The sequence below is a fragment of the Idiotropiscis lumnitzeri genome, chromosome 1 (assembly GCF_059441095.1).
Source record: "Idiotropiscis lumnitzeri isolate Australia: NSW breed Sydney's pygmy pipehorse chromosome 1, RoL_Ilum_1.0, whole genome shotgun sequence".
Lineage (NCBI taxonomy): Eukaryota > Metazoa > Chordata > Actinopteri > Syngnathiformes > Syngnathidae > Idiotropiscis > Idiotropiscis lumnitzeri.
Window position 1 is genome coordinate 24,463,772 of NC_142391.1, and position 18,970 is coordinate 24,482,741.

The 18,970-nt window shown below is 40.9% G+C and overlaps 1 protein-coding gene across 1 annotated transcript; it reads right to left on the reverse strand.

Moving 5' to 3' along the window:
* Window positions 1-227: 227 nt before the first annotated feature.
* Window positions 228-18,527, reverse strand: LOC148343903 (tricarboxylate transport protein B, mitochondrial). The gene is made up of 9 exons (XM_088291316.1): window positions 18,040-18,527; window positions 9,963-10,070; window positions 8,232-8,331; window positions 4,409-4,547; window positions 4,237-4,321; window positions 4,022-4,126; window positions 2,776-2,891; window positions 2,614-2,687; window positions 228-2,163 (listed from the first exon to the last, which is right to left on the reverse strand). The coding sequence occupies exons 1-9, from the start codon at window positions 18,149-18,151 to the stop codon at window positions 2,049-2,051; spliced, it is 954 nt and encodes a 317-aa protein (XP_088147442.1). The 5' UTR covers window positions 18,152-18,527; the 3' UTR covers window positions 228-2,048.
* Between the last annotated feature and the right edge of the window lie 443 nt (window positions 18,528-18,970).

Below are 18,970 nucleotides of genomic sequence, written 5' to 3' on the forward strand. Positions count from 1 at the left end.
TTCTGTGGATTATTCCAGCATCACCCATAAAATGGCGTTAAATGCAAGTCAGAACAACTTGAAAGTGGAAAAGTCAAAATGTTTCATCTGTAAACACAGCATTTTTATTCAAATTGCACCAGTTAAATAAAAATGAGAAGATTTCATTGCAAAAACATTTTTTGACTTTCCTTCCACTTTACATGTTTTAAGAGGCTTTTTTTTAATGAATCCTCGTTGAACCAAGATAAGAAGGACAGTGTTTATTGCACAAAGCTTCATAAAGACACAAACACAAGAACCTCTGTTACTGGGGGAATACTGTACGCACATTTTCTTTGGCCAGATGAGAAAAAAAAAAAAAAAGTATATTCAGTCATGCAACACAGTGTTGGGAAAAAACACACCAAAAAAATCTTAAATAACATGACTGTTCATCAGGAATGTTACATGAGTAATACTATTCAGATCAGTAATATTAGATACAGTGCATAAAAGAGTCAATATCACCATGAGGCGCCTTTGAGGCTCATCTAGTTTCCACTTAACTTCATATTGATCGTATTTACATTTTATGGCGCAAATTCATCATGGTCCAAATAAAACACCCCCCCCCCAAAAAAATACAGCACATTATTTATTTATTTTTTTAAATAGACACACAAACGGCAAATATGGATGGACATTTTTGTCTAATATTTGCATTTAAAGAGCACATGGTGGACCTTCTCTTAGCAAGGTGGCTGTATGCGGTGTAATGAACATATTTCCAATTTCTGAAAGGTTTTTGCATTAATTGATACTTCACAATGACAGGTTGGACGTGATAAGCTTGATAACACCAAGCTACAAACCTAATATGATTACAGTGCATGTGAAGTGGAAATATTTATTCTGCAAATTTTTAACCACTGCTTTAGCCCAATTGAGGAAAGGCAAAACGCTGGACGTTATGTCACTGAAAACATCAGTCAGTGAGGACACGTCATGGTGATATTGAGCCAAAAGGCACATAAGTAAACCATCATTTCAAGCAACCTCCCAGTGAGGCATGGCACATTAAGAGTCTGTTCTGGTGAGAATTTAGTAGGAAACTGTACAAAAACAAAATGCACCACAGCTTTGTTTGTTTTTGGACTGTATTTATGCTCCAAATAGGCTCTTAAGTCCACTTGTAAAGTTGTTCTTGTTTTGTACAATTTGTCACTACAATTTCACGAGAACCACAATACTGGAAAAACAACTTTTAGATGAACAACATTAAAAAAAGAAAGAAAGAAGAGTGGAAATAAAAAAGTAAACCAAAGACACAATCATCCAACAGTCAGCTGAGATGAAAAGCACTTGGAGGTCTTCATGTTGGGTCTCGGTTAAAATTCAAATACAGCAATTGGATATATTGATATATTCTTTTTAAATCTTAAAACACCATTAGATCCAGAATGGAATTTTTTGTTGGGGCAAAGACAATGACACAATAGCAATGACATTTTTTTTAACATACAGATATGAAACATTCAGCTCAATAAATACACCATAATATTCTAAGTCGACCGTATCTTTATAAATGACATTTTTACGTTTGGCATCTGACACAGGAATAAAATATATCTAAACTTCAGAATGAAGCTATCATGATCTGGATCAAATTCATGTATAAAAATAAACAGTGACTAAATAGTAAAATCATTCTATTAAAGGCTTTGTTTAATGGATGCGACTGTCATTTATCTGAATGAATGTCCAAACCATGCAGCTGCAAAATGCCAGCAACTGCAATAGTCAAGTATTATTTTAACAAGTGGGAATATGATGTGAAAGTATTAAGATTCTCGTGAATTCCAAAACATACACCTACAGACATCGAGTCATGTTATGAAATAGACTCAAACTTTTGAGCTGCACATACCCAAGTGACCAGTGGAGGGCGACAAAGGACATATATGTCTGCTTTCATTTCATGTACTCACGTGAACGTTCTGAACCTCAGCACTTCAATTCATCTACCCAACTGAGGCGTGTGTGTGTCAGAAGCAGCACAAGGAGCAGGGAAGCGGCCATCTCGCGGCTCACTCCGTCTTCCACACTCTGTTCAGAACCTTGACCACCTCCTCGTAGATGATGAACACGATGGCCACATCCAGACATACGCGACCCAGACGAGGAATGGTCCCCTTATAGAAACTATCGATGAGGATAGAAGGTAGTAGATTAAAAACAGAAGGTAGAATGGTTTAATGAGCACAACTGTGGTAGGAATTTGCAGAGGTGGAGAACTACCGGGAGGTGTTTTGATTACCTTGGAGTGGGGCAAGTGACAGAGTGTGACACCACCTAAGAAAACTCACATAATTTGCATCTTCTGCCATCTAGTGGAAAAGCATTTAATTGTTCTGTCTGTGACTAACTTGCCATAGATGGATGAATAAAGATAAATTTGGCCATTGGACTAATACTTTGGGGATCAACTTTTCAATGCAACAACAATGAAAAAGCTGCAATGTAAAGTGGACATAAAAAAATGTCTATACAATGCTGACACACTGCTCTCATTTTTTTTAACATCGCAAAAACCTGGCACTTGAACAAAGGTGCGTAGACAACCAACAAGACTAAAAGCAAGAGTTGACTCACGCCGCCACGCCCTCATGTCTTAGAATCTTCACCGCACAGTCCAGCGTGCTCTTGTACTTATGTGCTTCCAGGCCCTTTGGAAGGAAACAACTCAAATATTCAAAATGCCTGAGCCAAACACAAGCAACATCAATGTGGAAGAGGAAGTCCGAAATTTCGTACCTGCATCCTTGTCTTGATGACATCTAGCGGAGTGTTTCCAAACACGCTAGCTGCTCCAGCTATAGCTCCAAAGACTCCAGTCACCACAGGGTTGATCGATTTATTGGGATCATCCCCTAGTGAGAAGACACGATAGATCAATAAGCCCTTAACAGTCACATAAGGCAAAACCCTAGAACAGATAAACAGGGAGAAATACTCAACTTGGAGGCTATTGCAGTATTTGTTCCAAAATTGTAATCGTTAATTATAGGTGATATTATAAAATGATTTGTAATACTGAAAAGTCCAAGGCAGGTAGTTAATTACAGTGTATTAGGGATGCCTTTTATTTTCCCACATAAGGCCAAACATAGGAAAGCGGAAAGAAGAGAAGGACATCGTATTTTGTAATTTTATTTAGAAAACTGCCGGACAGAATTATGCTTGGCAGTTAAAATGTATTAAAAGGAGAAAAAGCCAAAATGAGCAAGCAAAACGTTATAAGTATTCAAGTGCGATATGAATTAACATTTAACTTTTGCATACATTTTTAAAGTAAAAATGGCAAATATATTTTAAAAATGCGTAAATTAAAAAAGCAGTGTGACATCTGGTGAAATGTTAATTTTCTTGCAATTTTTAACAATTGTACAAAGATTTTTCACTCAACTTTTTTTGGGGTAAATTTAAAATAAAAACGGATCATATTCAAGTTTCAAAAATGTCATTTTTATTTCTTTAAACCTTCTGATGTGGGCCATGTGTTTAATTCATGGCTAGAGCCAATAGAAAACGGGCAGTGGGCTCCAAATGGACCCCAGGCCAGGGTTTGGGCACCTCTGTGTCACATACATGAAATTAGGTTCATATGGTTGGCGTGGGGCGGACTGCTTGAACCCCCAAACACCTCCACCCCAGCCTACAAGGGAACGTTTACTCAACCAATAATATTGCATCTCCAAAGAGAGGAAGACATTTCTAACACTTATGATTGGTCAAAAATGTGTTTAGAAAAAATAAGAAAACATGTGGAATTACCAACAGTATATACTTGTAAAAAATATTACAAAAATGTGAGCCAGTAGGTTGCGACCTGATGCCAGCAATGTTTGTGTTGCTAGCTGCCCTGTGTTGGTTAGCAGTGCTGTTAGCAAAGTTCAAGGAGGCAAAAAATAATAATAAAACAATGCAAAATGCCGTCGACATGCCAATCTCACCACTTTCCTCAATCCCTTTCCAAGCATGCGCACTCAAGTATTCTGACCTTTGTACCAATTCTTGAGCGAGGTCATCACATAGAAGCGAATGGCCTGGTTGGAGCCTTGTTTGAGCACAGTGGCAGTAAGACCCTGGTAGGTCCCTCTTAAACCTGTTGAAGCATAACAGAGGATTTCAAAAATCATCATGTTGAGCTGCACTTCTGTGTTCGGCCAGTAGAGGGCATGTTAACCATCTTGATGGCAGCAGGAGATTTTGTACCTTGAGCTCTGACGATCTCTCTGACTCCATGGTAGAAGCCTCTGTACTTTGGGTTTGCTGAAGTCTGGTCATGGATGAATTTAACCTTGACGGAATAAAAATAAACACATTTAGTCACGTCCTTTGAGGTTTTGCCATTGAATGCATCATACATTGTCAGTTTGTCACACACTTTGATAGTTTCCATGGGACAAACCACCAACACGGCCTCCATCACACCAGCTCCGAGCCCGCACAGCAGACCTCGACTGCTGTCCAGCCGACCCGACTCATCCTTTGCTTGGTTACTGAGGAACTCAAATATGCCAAACCTGACCACAAAGAAATGTAGAGCACAACGGAGTTCACAGAATAGACCAGTAACACATTAATTATACAAGCATAGCAAGCACTCAAGGGACACTTAATTAGCTTCAAGTAACAATTTAACGACATCCTAAAATACGGAAGAAAAAAACCCCAACACTGTTAAGGGATTATATTTTATAGATGATGGCGTATTAGAGCAACCCCGAAAAGAAAGAAAAAATAAACTCCAAGGTTATAGACGTAGTCAGACGAGAATAAAGTTGTATATTTTGAGATTCAAGTCACAACTTTTTGAGAATGATGTTCAATATTTACAAGAATAAATGATTCATCTGATTGAGTTTATGAAATTAAGAATGTGGACATTGTCATTTGCAAAATGTCTTCATAAATCATGTGATTGTGATGGAAAAATATCGGGAAGGACAAAACTGATGAGTCAGTAGAATGAAACATCAAGAATATTTTTTTTCATGTATTGCAACTTGATGCAATTGCGGCAAAACACAGTGCACCACTTGTTTCACACCAGCAGAGGCGCTGTTGCTTCTGGCCCAACCAGTATTCTTATTATTAAACCACACAGACTGCTATACAAATCAGGATGAGTTGAGTTTTATTAACCATTAGACAGCTCCAGGAGGATGCTGCCCGGTAAAGCTCTCTGGAGAAAAAAAAAAAAAAATGGGCGAGAGACGACCAACTGATGTTGTTTTCATGTTTTGCTTCTCCCATACTGCTTAGTTTGCTTGCCATCCTAATAAGTGTCTCTCAAGTCCCCCATAGCCACCTTTTCTTTTTTTAACTCCATCTGCCTGTTTATTGCTGGATTTTCCTCTGCTCATTAACTCTCCACATCTGCTCTTCTGTCGCACTCGTCGTCACACGATCCTTCCCAGAAGTTGCGGTAACAACTTTCATACCTCATCCCCACATCTGGCGAAAAAAAACAAACAAAATGGCAGTGCACTTGACTGCCAACCATGTGACATGACACCTTTTATTAAATTGGATAGCCAAGCTGTTCGCCGGCTTCCAATTTGGCCTCCAAACGGCCACAGCCAAATGTAAGATGCCCGGGCTTCCTTTGCATAGAACATGCCGTTGTATCCTGGCTGACAGTCCAAGATGAGTCAGAGCGCTGAACAATCTTCATTAGGTCTTTGTACAAGGTCAGCTTCAGTGAAGGGATGAAGTAAAGGAGCGGAAATGAGAATTTCACTCAAGACCTGAGAAACAATTGAGTCAGTCCAAATACAAGAAACGATCTGCCTTCACCAAGATAGCAAAGGTCACGTTTTGACGCTGTAATCCATCCTAAATTAATCTGATATATTTTTTTTTAGGAGGGGGGTGAGAACTCATCCCAAAACACAGTGGATATAAAAAGTGTGTGAAAACAAGACCAAGACATAAATTGCAATCAATGTATTTTTTTACTTTTTGAGAATGAAAATAAAAATGAAGAAATGAAATAATGTGGTTGCATAAATGTGCATACTCGCTTATAACTGCAGATGTGGCCGGGTTCAGAATTAACCAATTACATCCAAACTTGTGCTAATGGGAGCTGGCGACAATTGAAAGTGTCGGATTGTTTTTTTGTTTACTTACTTTAACTTTGCGAGGAGCCACAATCGCTACAACATTCAGCGACTCTACAGTATGCAACTAGGCAACAACATGCCCTTATGTGCTCATCATAAGTGAAGCGAACGGCGGGCTAATGTGGCTAACTGACGCACTACGAGCCCAGAACTTTTCATCAATAAACCAGTAATGAGAAAAACATAACTGAGGTCAGGAGTAAGGAGTTCTAAGATTATTATTGAGCAGCGCTGCTGCAGCTGCACCGGAAACAGGAAATTAAAAATCCGCAGCAACGCCGGACAACTTATGATATTAATATGCATTTCCTCCATCCATCTAGTATCGGAGCAGCTTTTTTTCACAAGGGTCGCGGGCGTGCTGGAGCCTATCCTAGCTGTCTACGGGCAGTAGGCGGGGTACACCCTGAACTGGTTGCCAGCCAATAGCAGGACACACAAAGATAAACAACCATGCGGCAAGTTAGAGCATCCACTTAATACCATGCATGTCTTTGCAATGTGGGAGGAAATCAGAGTACCCAGAGAAAACCCACGCAGGCACGGGCAGAACATGCAAACGTCTCACAGGATGGCCAGAACCGGAATAAAACTGTCCACCTCTAAACTGTGAGGTCATCGTGCTAACCAGTCATCCACCGTGCCGCCCTAAACATTTGATTAATTGTAGCATTAGACATAAAATATGTTGAATGTCTTTTTTATAGCCTCCAGGTGCGAGTAAAATATTTAGAAAATGTGAAAATTGTTCCGAATTTTTATCGACCGTTGTATAATACAGGGAGCAATTTGTGATTTTTTTAGGCCCAAAAAAATTGCATATGTCATGAGAAATTGCAGTAAATACATTTAGGATTAGAAATGTAAAGTTATGTGAGCGCTCTAAGATGTACTCCGCCCTTTGCCCAAGCATTATAGAGAACACATGGATAACTGAATGTCCAATGACACAATTTGGTCCTAGAGTGTATGACATTTGTTGAGTGTTAAAGGTGTGGGAACGCCGATGAAATACTGGGATAAATTAAATATTGAAGAGAAGAAGAGGTCAGCTGCTCTCTCGTCCAACCTTGGCTTGCCTTTCGGTTGAGCCAGGAATCGACTTTGCGGAACATGATGGTGAGCAGGCAATCACTTAATGGGATAGGGGGGAGAATAAAGAATAAAGGGGGTGGGTGCGAGACGGGGGGAGTCGCACTTTGAAGTAATGGGGGCGGATGAGATGGAAGATGGGAGTTTAAAAAAAAAAAAAATTCAATGAAAATAGCCAACATTAAATTAACCAAATGACAAACATTGAGATAATTGATCAGATGAGCTGAACAACAGATGCAGGCCACAACAGCAAACTGTTCTGATGTCCACACTCTGACAAAACGTTCCCACAGTGGCGTCAAACGCAACATGGTTCCCATGAACAAATATAAACAAACTGACAAAGCGTCCCAGTCTGTGGCCCACCGAGACCATGCCTGGCTTTGAGTGGCATCTTTGCTCTGCTTGACTGGACCTGTCTACCCATCACGCAGACAAGCGCTGCCCTCCAGTAGAACACACACACACACACACACACACACACACACACACAAGTGGAGCTACGCAAACAATACAAAATAAGAAGTCAGTAAACCCCCTGCCATGGCTTTATTCAGCGTATGCATGTTTGTGTTTTTGCATTTGACAGGAGGTAAATGGCACCGCCATGAGAGAACAACACCATCACTCTCGAGAGTGGCGTGGCATTTCGGTATTGCGTGGCGGGTAATGGGCTAGAATAATTGGGAGTGTGTGAGCTAACGTTTCCAGGTAGACGACGGCGGCAGCAGCGCGGTGTTCATTTTTTACTTGTGCCTTCCAGCAGCAAACAGTCCGAAATGTATGTTGAACCTTCTACCACTACATGCGGCTGCAAACCGGATGCCGGAAGTTGTTCCTTGTGTTAATAAGTGTCAGTTTTATGACGACTGCTATAAGCCGCGTTGACTTAGTGGTAATCATATCGGCTCATTTCGATCAGTTCATTAAATCCTGTTTCCAAAGGCCGCTCCCTTTGACGTGCGCTTGTGTTTTATTGCGTACCTGACTGCAGATTTGGGAATGGATCCATACAGCAGCGAGCTGAGCCCTCTGTAAAGTCCTTTGACACCGTGACCCTGCACCGTCTGCCTCACGCAGTCACCTAAACAAAGAAAATGAGATTAGGTGAGACACGGGAAACGATTCAGCTTCACTTTGCTGCAAATATTTTGCTTCATTTATTTTAGAAAACACTTTTGCTCATTAAATCATTTTAAGAAAACAATCAGCTCAAAATGTCCACACAGTACCATGTATAAAATAAGAACATATCCTGCCATATACCGCGTTGACTTGCATTCTTAAATCCTAAACGGCCATACTAGACATTAGGAGTTTATTTTAATCATCATTTCTTTCATGGGTAAAAGCGTTTTGTTAGATAAATGAAGACAAGCTTTTTTTGTTTATCTGAAAAAGGATCCAATATGCCACTCAAAATCCGTGATCCGATCTGAACCGTGATTTATGTGTTCTGTTGCACCACTCCGACATCTATTAAGATATTATACAATATGGTTAGGATATTATTATTATTAATTATTATTATTATTATTATAATAAAGATACATTGACTTGTATCTCAGATTTTTTTTAAATTTGACCATTTTTATGAATAAGGCCCGAGGGTCGAGGCCTGAAGGGAACTGGTACAGTATCGGGGGTCTGACCGGCAGAAAAGCCCAGCTCCGAGTAGTTGATAATACAATACAATTTTAATTTTGGTTTTGAAAACACTACAACCCCACCAAACTATTGTATTATAGAAAGAAAAACAAATGCCCAATTGAATCTGACATTCTTTGAAATATCAAGATCAGAGTAACGGCGACGTTCCAGGCAAACAAAATTAATTGGGCGAAGTATTAAGAAACAAAAATTAATTCATAAAAAAATTTGCTACATGGTCAAACAGATGATTTCACAAACCTTCAGAACGGTTCAGACTTTTAATTTTTACATTATACATTTAATTCTGGTTCCGAATTTTTGTCCACATTTGCTTTACAGTTGTTGCATTTTGATCGTTTGACTGCGTTCAAGCAAATTCTAAAACGCACACAATGCCTAGCTTTGTTAGCAAACCGTAGCCTATTTACACGTGAGACATTTTCGGAGTCGACCAGGAAAAACTCTGGCACCAAAGGAATGCACCAGTGAGCAGAAAAAGGAAGCAGCTGTCAGGACTCAGGAGCGCTCATTAGCATGTTCCCCAAGATGCAGCACACCTCAACAGATCCTGCGCGTTTGTGTGAAGTGAAGCGCGTGTGGTCATATTAAAAGGTGTTTTTGTGTCTTAAGTGAAATAAACCTTCACAGAGAGTCACGGAGAATCCTGATGCACCAGGGTGTAATTAGATAATGAGCTCCTGAGGTGCTCACATTGTACTTTTCCATGTCTCGTGATTCGATACTCAATTGTGAGAGGTCAGCGCTATGCTGAATCAACAAATCCACACCAGACAGTCTTACCCAACAAACGTCAGAAAATTGAAAAATATATAGCCTCGCTTTTTTCACCCACAATGGCCGAAGGAGAGAAACGTGTGGATTTGATGGCAGCCATTTTCAACACAGACCTTTCAAGAGAACCTAATTCATGTGAGCCGAGGTTTTCCAACACCAAATCGTGCGTCAAAGTCTCTGTATATTATTTCTCCAGCCGTGGTATCATGAGGGATATTTATTCAATTCGGACTCACTTGCAATTTACATTCAACTGGCCAAACTCACCGATTCCTCTGTATTTGGGAGGGTTGGCCTTCTCGTCCAGCTGCAATTGGGTCTTCACATACTCGGTGGGGAAGGTGATACAAATCTCAATGCCGCCAGCAATGCCACCTGCAAAATGAGCATACCTTGTCAAATCCAAGAGAAAATGGCAAAGAAGAATACTGCTCTTAGCTTAGGATGCTAGCTTAGCTTCATCAGCTTGTTGCAGTGGCCTGTGCCTGCATGACAACAAGTTGCCATGACATCACAGATCGTTGGAAAATGACTTTCCCCCCACCATAAACATTGAAAGCCGGGCTGGCGAGAGGGAGTAATGAACTGGTAGAAGATGAATCAAAGCCACACTCAAACCAGCCAGAGGAGTCACAAGGAGGACATGCGAGGTTTATTATGTTTGAGTAAGACTGGAAAGAGTGGTAGCAAGTTAAAAAGAAATAAATGAAGCCATTTCACACAGACAGGGGGAGGCTGTCCTAAAGGCTGCTGTCGAACGCACAATACAGATGAGTCACACGGGAAGGAGGGAGGACACAGAGAAGGATGACATTAATTAAATCATACAGCCTGCTGGGAGGGGCTCCATTACACAGGCCAAGACCCTCCATTAACTCAATGGCAAACACACACACACTTACACAAGATCTGCAAACACACATAAGCAGCAAGAACACAAAATGAAAATGAAACCAAACTGCCAGTGAAAAGCAAATTAAAATGCTTTAGGGCCCTTCTTTCATAGGACACAAGTGGATTCCAGACATTACCCACATCCGAACATGGCTAAATCACGTTTACTGACCATATCGTTACCGTTTTCAATTTAATCATCCCATCTGTAGGAGCAACACATTTAATTTAAGGGGAAATCAATAAAGGATGATATCTTTGACTTCAATCCAATCAACTTGTGAGGTGAAAATATATGCCAGCGCATATAAAAACATCACACAAATTGCAAACAAAGCGTAGGAACTGATCACAGCCCGGCCGTGCAAAAGTGGGCTGTATGAACGAGGACATGATCAGAAATTAGCAATATCCATCCATTAATCCATTATCTGGACCGCTTCTCCTCACAAGGGTCGCGGTCGGTGCTGGAGCCTATAAAAGCTATCTTCGGGCAGGAGGCGGGGTACACCCCGGACTGGATTCGAGCCAATCGCAGGGCACTCAAAGTCGAAAAACCATCCACACTCATCATGCTAACAAGCCGGCCAGCGTGCCGCCAAATTAGCAATACAGTGAACCCTCGCTACTTCGCGGTTCACCTTTCACGGGTTCAGTGCATCGCGGGTCTAAAAAATATTCGGGGGCATTGTAGTTTCGCCGAGCGGCACGACGGGGCGCTGGAGCGGTTAGACGGCTGGCGTGCGCCGAAGAAGAGAGTGGACGAAGAAGAGCACGTTCCCCCGGACACGATTGGTGGCGACGTTTCGCGCGGTTCGTACCGTACCAGAGCTCCGGCCGGCGTGCGTGGCAGTTAAGCCGTAGAGGAGCACCTTCCCCGGGCACGGGCGGTGCCAAGCGGCCCCTAAGTGTAACCGAATGGAAGCTCCGGAGGAGGAGGGCGGGCGTGTGTCACAGTTAAGCCGAATTGGAGCACCTCTTCCGCCCGGGCACGAGCGGAGCGCGAAGCTGTCAGTTATGAATGAATAAATGAATAAATAAATAAATAAATAAATAAAGAATGCCACCTTTCATTTCACAGGGCACACCGGACGGCGTACCAGCAGGTAAAAGTCGAAGTAATTAAATAAATACAAAAAGAAGTAATAGAATAAATACAAAAATAATGGCTGGGGAATAAAAAAAATAAGTTTTAATAATAATTTTTTTTTTTTGTTACAACATGAATTTCACTCTCTCTCTCTCTACCCGTATATATATATATATATATATATATATATATTTTTTTTTTTTATTTATTTTATTTTTTTTTATTCTTTTTTTTTTTTTTTAAGCATTTTTGAAGGTGCGCCGCTACTTCGCACTTTTGTTTTTTTTAAGCATTTTTGAAGGTGCGCCGCTACTTCGCGGATTTTCAGTTTTCGCGGGTGGTCTCGGTCCCCATTAACCGCGATAACCGAGGGTTCACTGTATTACCTTTCAAATGTATGTATTAATTTTTTTCATAGCGGACCAAGTTAAGATTGTGCAGGTGAACTTTGGTGGCCATTAAATATTCTCATTTATCACCTCCGGCAAAATCTATTTTGAATATATTCCAGGACCGGTGATTCACTTCTCAAAATAAACATTGCAGATCATATCACAATTTTGGTTTGGTTTGTTGGATGTTGACTGGGGAAATCAATTATTTGGGAGAGCTTTTTTGAAGGGGCAAATTTGTCATTTGAGTTGAACTTTTCTGACACACCTCAAATAATAGATAATTCACTCCCATTCTTTGAATCAACACGTTCATTTTGCCGCAAAATACAATGGTGACCCTCGTGATTACCTGTAATCCCAGAAATCCTTGGAACACACGAACCCTACTAAGGACAAGTCACATGATCTTCCACACGATTCATGACAGCCCTGTGGCCTAATCAGGTCGCTGCGTCTCAGGCAAGAGGGGCACAATCAACCTCATTCATTAGCACAGAAGAAAACAAACGGCAAGCGGCAGCACGGCACACGTGATGAATCTTCAGAGTCGAAGAGTCTGTGAGGCCAATCCATCTTGCCTCGTCTGGTCCCCGTTTGCAGTCCGGCGCGCATTCGCACAAACAAACACACTTTAAATGAGTGCCGCAACCATGGCCAGACGTGGGTTACATGTGCCAAACAGTCATTAATCTTTATCTTCAACCTCTGTCGCAAGCACCTTCCCATCCTCCATCCTCATCTCATCCAGTGACACGTCTGGCGCGGTCATAAAATCAATGCATGCACATAGATCCTTGACACTTGCTATTACGCCGGAGAGAAATGGAAACGGCACTGGAGTGATATTCGGCGCAAAGAGGCAGAGATTTAAAAAAACAAAAACAAATGCCTTGCCAGATGCATGGAAACAGGCTGTTTGGATGAAAGATGGAAAAACACTCCTGTCCTATCTGTCAGCACAAAATAGCAGGGCTGCCACCGATGATTATTAGAATATTTGATTAATCTGTCAATTAGTTTGTCGATTAAACAATGAAAAACTACGGCTGTCAAAATTAAAGAGTTAACTCTGGAGATTCATTTGAAAGTTTTTAACACAGTCAAATATTTTCACGGCGTTTACTTAAAAAATAATTTGCATACTGTGCAAAGCAATATTCAAATACGGTACCATATTAGCTGTGCATACTGTTTTGAGAATTGTTTCCAAGAAAAATGTCTGCAAAGATGACTCGGTTTAGATTGGAATCAAGGATCAAAGAAGAGTCTTTGAATTGAAATATACTTTATATTTGGTGATTTTACATTAATTCCAAGGTATTATCCAAATAAATATGTTATAAGCTTCACAAAAATAGTAGTTGAAAAATGTGATTAATCGCAATCAATAACGTTTTTTTTGTGATTAATTAATTAAAAGAATTTTAATTCATTAATTTTCGAGCAGTAATACCTCGCTGGCCTCCCTGCTTTGACGTAAACCGCTAAGACCAAAAAAAAAAAAAAAAAAAAAGAAAAAATAACAAGCCGAGCTCCTCTTTCTCCCTCTCAGCCCAACTGTTTGAGACACGTGCATCGAATCTTGATCTCGTCCAGAATTTCTAAATACAATTCCATCAAATTGAAATGAAACAGATCTGCAAATTAACCTGATTAAGATTGCCCCAAGAGACGCCCGATGAGCAGACCAATAAGCGGCTGATGGGGAGGAACATTTCCTCAAGATCCTCTGCTGCCTGCTTGGGTGATCCTAACGATCGTCCAGACATCTGCTGTGCTCTCACAAACTTCCTTTTGGAAACATATAAATGATGCTAACGCTAAGTCTGGTTGAAGTATAACAATCTCAAAAACTGATTAGATCCATTACATCACGGCCAAAAGGCAACACAATTAACATCAAAGCAATCAATAATGCATCGCCATCATCTTGCATGCTTGCGTGTGCACGTGCCAGACGATTAATAAGTAGACAAATCGATTCATTATTATGACTTCAACTTCAAATATGGAAGTGATAAAAACAGCAAGAAATCACAACAATGGTACAAACGAGAGAGTGGAGTATTATTAGGAGGAAAAATTAATGAAGTGACCTTTTTCCCCCCCAGAAAAAAAATAAAAATCAAAGAAGAAAAATTAGAGACTAAAATGAAAAGACAACCTTCATATAGATTAAAGAGAAGTCATTATCGAAAAACCACGATAGTGATCCAAATTCAACTCTAGAAACAAATGACTGTAGGTCGACTTTGAAAAGAGTGATTTATATAAGACCGTTGTCAGTGCTGTCAAGGCTTGAACATAAAAAGGTCAACAACAAAAAAAAAAAGTCATTGAGCTGTGTCAGTTCCAGTGAAAACCAGTGACAAGCTGGTTGACCGGCAAGTGTGGAGGAGAGTGACGGCAAGAAATGGGGAATAAGCACACGCTTTGACGAGCCCTCTGAGCCGAGAGGAGACAAGCACTCAGGAAGGCTCGCTGGCTGCCTGAGGGTGAAGAAAGCAAAGAACGGAGCAAATGTGGCATTTCCACAAAACCGATATAAATCTGCAGGGGAAAAAATAGCTCCAATATAAACTTGTATTCTTTCCATCAGTCACAGAAAGACCTTTAAGGAAACAACAATATCGGAGGTCCATTTTGGTCTTTCGCCTCTCGGCCCCATGGCCTAAAAGTCAGCCTTGTCCCATGTCCCAACTTCAACTATCAGCAGCGTGAGAGGAGACGAAGGAACCAATGGCAGCAGAGCAAGCTTTGGCAATTGTGCGCCACTCGTGTCTGTGTATGTGGGCTGTAGTGCATTAAGCTTTGACCTTCTACTTCTTGCTTTGTCTACTCGGGAGCCCTCAGGCATGCACTCGAGAGGCTTCTCCTTCCACTCAGACACAGCTAACCGGCGTGAATTAGCACTCGCGCGTCAGCGTCACTGGAGAGGAGATGCACCGTCATTCTCACCCTGAACTGGGTGTCATCTTGAAATCTCGGACAGGGAGGCCCGCAGGAGTTGCGACAGCCACAGTGCAACGCTGCTGTCGTTGCAAAACTGGATGGACAGGCTGGAAACCAGCTACAGCGAGAGGGGGAGGGGACAGATTCCCGACAGGGCCAATGAAAGGATGGCAGCAAGCAACGTATAGAAAGTCACAACTGTGTCAAGTGTGGAATCTAGTTTATGTTGAGAACGCACTCCCCAGATCGATTATTTGGTACACCTGAGCCTTAACATGATATCCAATAAAGAATCGGTATAGGTATTAGTCAATAATAATAAGTCAAGACAAATCATAATCACCACTGTATTAGAGCTCACAAACATGAAGTGCCACCAATTAGATGGATCACATTGGTGTCCTGCTTTCAACTGTATAAAGACGAGACATTTTTTTGAATCTTCAAATATTTACAGAGTCATATTGTAAATGCTGTTGGCGCACACACGTACACACACACACGCACGGCTGAAATCAACTGACAGACTGTTGCTGCAACATGGGAACCCGACTGAAGTTGACACTCCAATCACTTTCAAGTGCTGCTGCACACTGATCAACAGCACAGCGGGCGGTTGCAACAACAAGGACTGATGTGACGCAGCGTATTATTTGTTCATTTGCTTTTCAAAACAAAACGGGCAGTATTTTGTTCACAAATGGAAAATGGGGGGGGGGGTTGTGCACTAAATGAGAAAATGTGCAGTTTGTGCACTTTGTTTTTTGGAACAACTATTATAATAGAATACAACTTTATTTGTACAGCGCATTTTTGAGCTGCGACAAAGCACTTCCATCAGGTGTAATATAAATTTCAAGGAAATTAGAACACAAATTAAAGCACAAAAACAGGTATACAATTGATACCAGAAAAACAGCAACGTGATCTCATCACAGTGTTGTGTGTAAATATTGACATGCTTACCGTATTTGTTGTGTGTCCTGCCGTTCATTATAATGTGAGCATTCTACAGAATTTCAGTACAGGGCAAAACTGGACGAGAGAGAACATTTCTTTTACGAACTGCCTCTTTGTCCAACGGGCTGCCCTCCAACAAGCATCACTCCTCTCTAACTGCATTAAGAGGCAGAGTGCCATGGCTGAGGCTGATACTGTATGTCATGAAATCACATTTGCTCGGCAGGTAAATTCTGATAAGGCCGTCTGAGAAGAGAAAATGACGGCTCATCCTTCTGCAGGGATGAGCTATGTGGGCCTTTTAAAAGAAAAGGCTCACAAGGTTATGGATAAGTGGAGTAAACTAATACCTGATTAATACGATATCTCTATCTTTGAACTAGATAAATACTTTATAATAATAATCTTTATAGGGAGTTATTGTAGACCTCAATAAAAGTCCAAATAATGCTAATTAGGATCATCAACAAATTGTACTACTTGTACAAAATATTTAAAGGTCCTAAAAATGTATTAAGATTTAGCAACTTTATGGGGGATTAACATTAAGTCATTCATTGCCATGGACGTTTATATGGGTTAACTGGAATCCAACCATTGACTGCCACCGACGAATATATTTGTCAAGTATGTTTTTCAGCAGGTGGACATGGTAGACATTCTTATGAAGATTGTGAAATTCCGGTTCATAGTCGACTGTAATGACAAACAGATCCCTGTAAAAGGTGACGTTGCATCAATTTGGATGTAATATTAGTACAGCTTTTGAGTAGAAGACAAAGACTAGACGGTGAGTCTTGGCTTGTCATGTCAATTATAAAGGTGAAAAATGGCAAAACATTGACAGTGGGACAAATGTAGTCATCTCACACACAAACAGAATATGGATATGTATGGTATGGACACAGTATGTGCAGCACTTGACAGTAGAAAGTGTCTGTCATGATCGGGAGAAAAGATTCAAAAGTTTCATGTTGGGATGGGACGGACATAAAAAAGCCACAGATGTTGAACTCCAACTATAAGGTGAGTCAGCAGTGGTCTTTGTACATTTCTTTTGTTCCATATGTGTAAATTAATTATTTTGCCATAAAAAGCACTTTCGTTTTCTGGTTGCTTTATAGTTGGAGAGGTCACAAAATAGCAAATATTAGTGGCAATATCGCTGTACATTTGACATGTTTCTTTTCACAAAAAGCTAAATTCCTTTGCTTTTTTGTCAGAAACCAGTGTTTTAGGTAAACTCAAACCATGTTCTACAGTGGATAATTAAAAACAAATGAATCTCGAATCATTTCTGCTGATTTTTTTTTTTTTTAATCAGGGTTAGTTCAATGATGCAAAGGTTGGCAAACGTTTGCCTAACATTTCCAAACAGTTGTAATGGTTGCAAACACTTTTTCTTGTTGGCATCACATTTTGAACATATGCAAAATTTCTTTGCGACAAGAAAATAACGTAATAAAATTGTTGGCATTAGCTCTTTCTTTGTGACCTTGAATAAAGCCAGTCAGAAAAAACATTTGCTAGGTGTGCAAATATTTGCAAACCTTCGCAGCTCAGTGAGATATGGCATTTACTGGTTGTTTTTATACATTTGATGTTTCGTTGCAACATTTAATTTCAAAGCACGTTGGAAACAAATTTTGTGTGTTGTTTTTTTTTTTTTTATTGGGGGGGATGCGAGGGAAGGATTAAGCACATTTGCATTCATTTCCAATTGAGAAAGATGATTTGAGATAAAAGCGTGATCATGAAACGAAATACACTTGGCTCTCAATGCACCACTGTATTCACTTAGTGATATCGCCAGGAAATACTGTCAAGTAGATCAAAGTAGTTTGGTCGTCATAATGCTAAATGTCGCGCTACGACACAACAAAAAACCCACTAAATCAAAGACCACCAGGAAGAAAGAAAGAATAAAGAGCAACAGTTGAACATACTTGTACGGACTGCCTTCAAGGCGCTAACTACGACGGTGAAAGTAGTCATACATGACGACATTTTATGACACTTTCCGTGAAATAGTTTGAAAATGAACCGCACGTACCTGCCAGAATCGCCTTCCCCGGGTGGGTTAATTTGGACTTCCCCGCGGGTGCCGCCGCCGCCAGACATCTCGGCGTGTGGGAAGGGCTTCGAAATGTCCCTTTTGTGTCCATTTGGATTTAAACAACACAGCAAGATGAAAAATCAATGTTCGTAGTGATTTAATGTTTGTGGAGGTTGAGCGCTAAACAAGACTCGGTCACACACGGCACACGCGGATGTACGTCGGCTGTCTCGCGCGCCCTCTCGGACCTGCGTGGACGCGCGCGACTGCTCCGTGCGCGTGATCACAGTTGGACACGCGTGGACTACCGTGGGAACTTACAGCCAGTGGCTGTTACGTGTCATCATGGCGACGAGAGACAGAAAAAGTAGATGGGCAAGAAACCCGGAAATGGGAAACGGCAGACGAAAGAGGCGCGGTCGCGGGAAAAGTGCCTTCTTAATTCTGGTGCGTGTAACTTTTACGTTCTCGCGAAAAGCGCGTGGTCGAGACGAGAGAGGCTAGTGTGAGGGAGTGGTTGCGAGAAGAGAGGGCTCCAGCTGGAGGGCGTGGCGCAGGTTTTGGTTTTCGCTCTTGTCAGGATTTTCAGCGACAGCGAAACAAACAAAAATATATCTTACTTTTTAATTTGTTTTGGGAATCTGACATCCAAACGTATCACTAGAGAGCAAACAAACAAACAAAAAAACGCGTGCCTACGTCACAATGACGCCCTTAAAAGCTACACTTCTCACTGGGAAGAAACCACGATTCAGTTTTTAATTAAACAAACTACTAAAACCAAATACATGCAAAGTCACACAGGATACTGTCCTCTTTTGCTGCCATTCCAGGGCGAAATGTTGATTGACTCCCTTCACATTTATGTCAATGCAAATAAAACAAATACATTATCTTAAAAGAGTCCATTGATGGAAGAAACATGTCA

Bases quoted from the DNA above. Each gene is read 5' to 3' on its own strand.
- LOC148343903 (XM_088291316.1), bottom strand. From the start codon at position 18,151: ATGGACACAAAAGGGACATTTCGAAGCCCTTCCCACACGCCGAGATGT. The intron at 10,071-18,039 runs GTACGTGCGGTT...CTCATTTTGCAG, and splicing joins GGGGAAGGCGATTCTGGCAG to GTGGCATTGCTGGCGGCATT. The intron at 4,548-8,231 runs GTACGCAATAAA...CTTTGTGGTCAG, and splicing joins ATTCCCAAATCTGCAGTCAG to GTTTGGCATATTTGAGTTCC.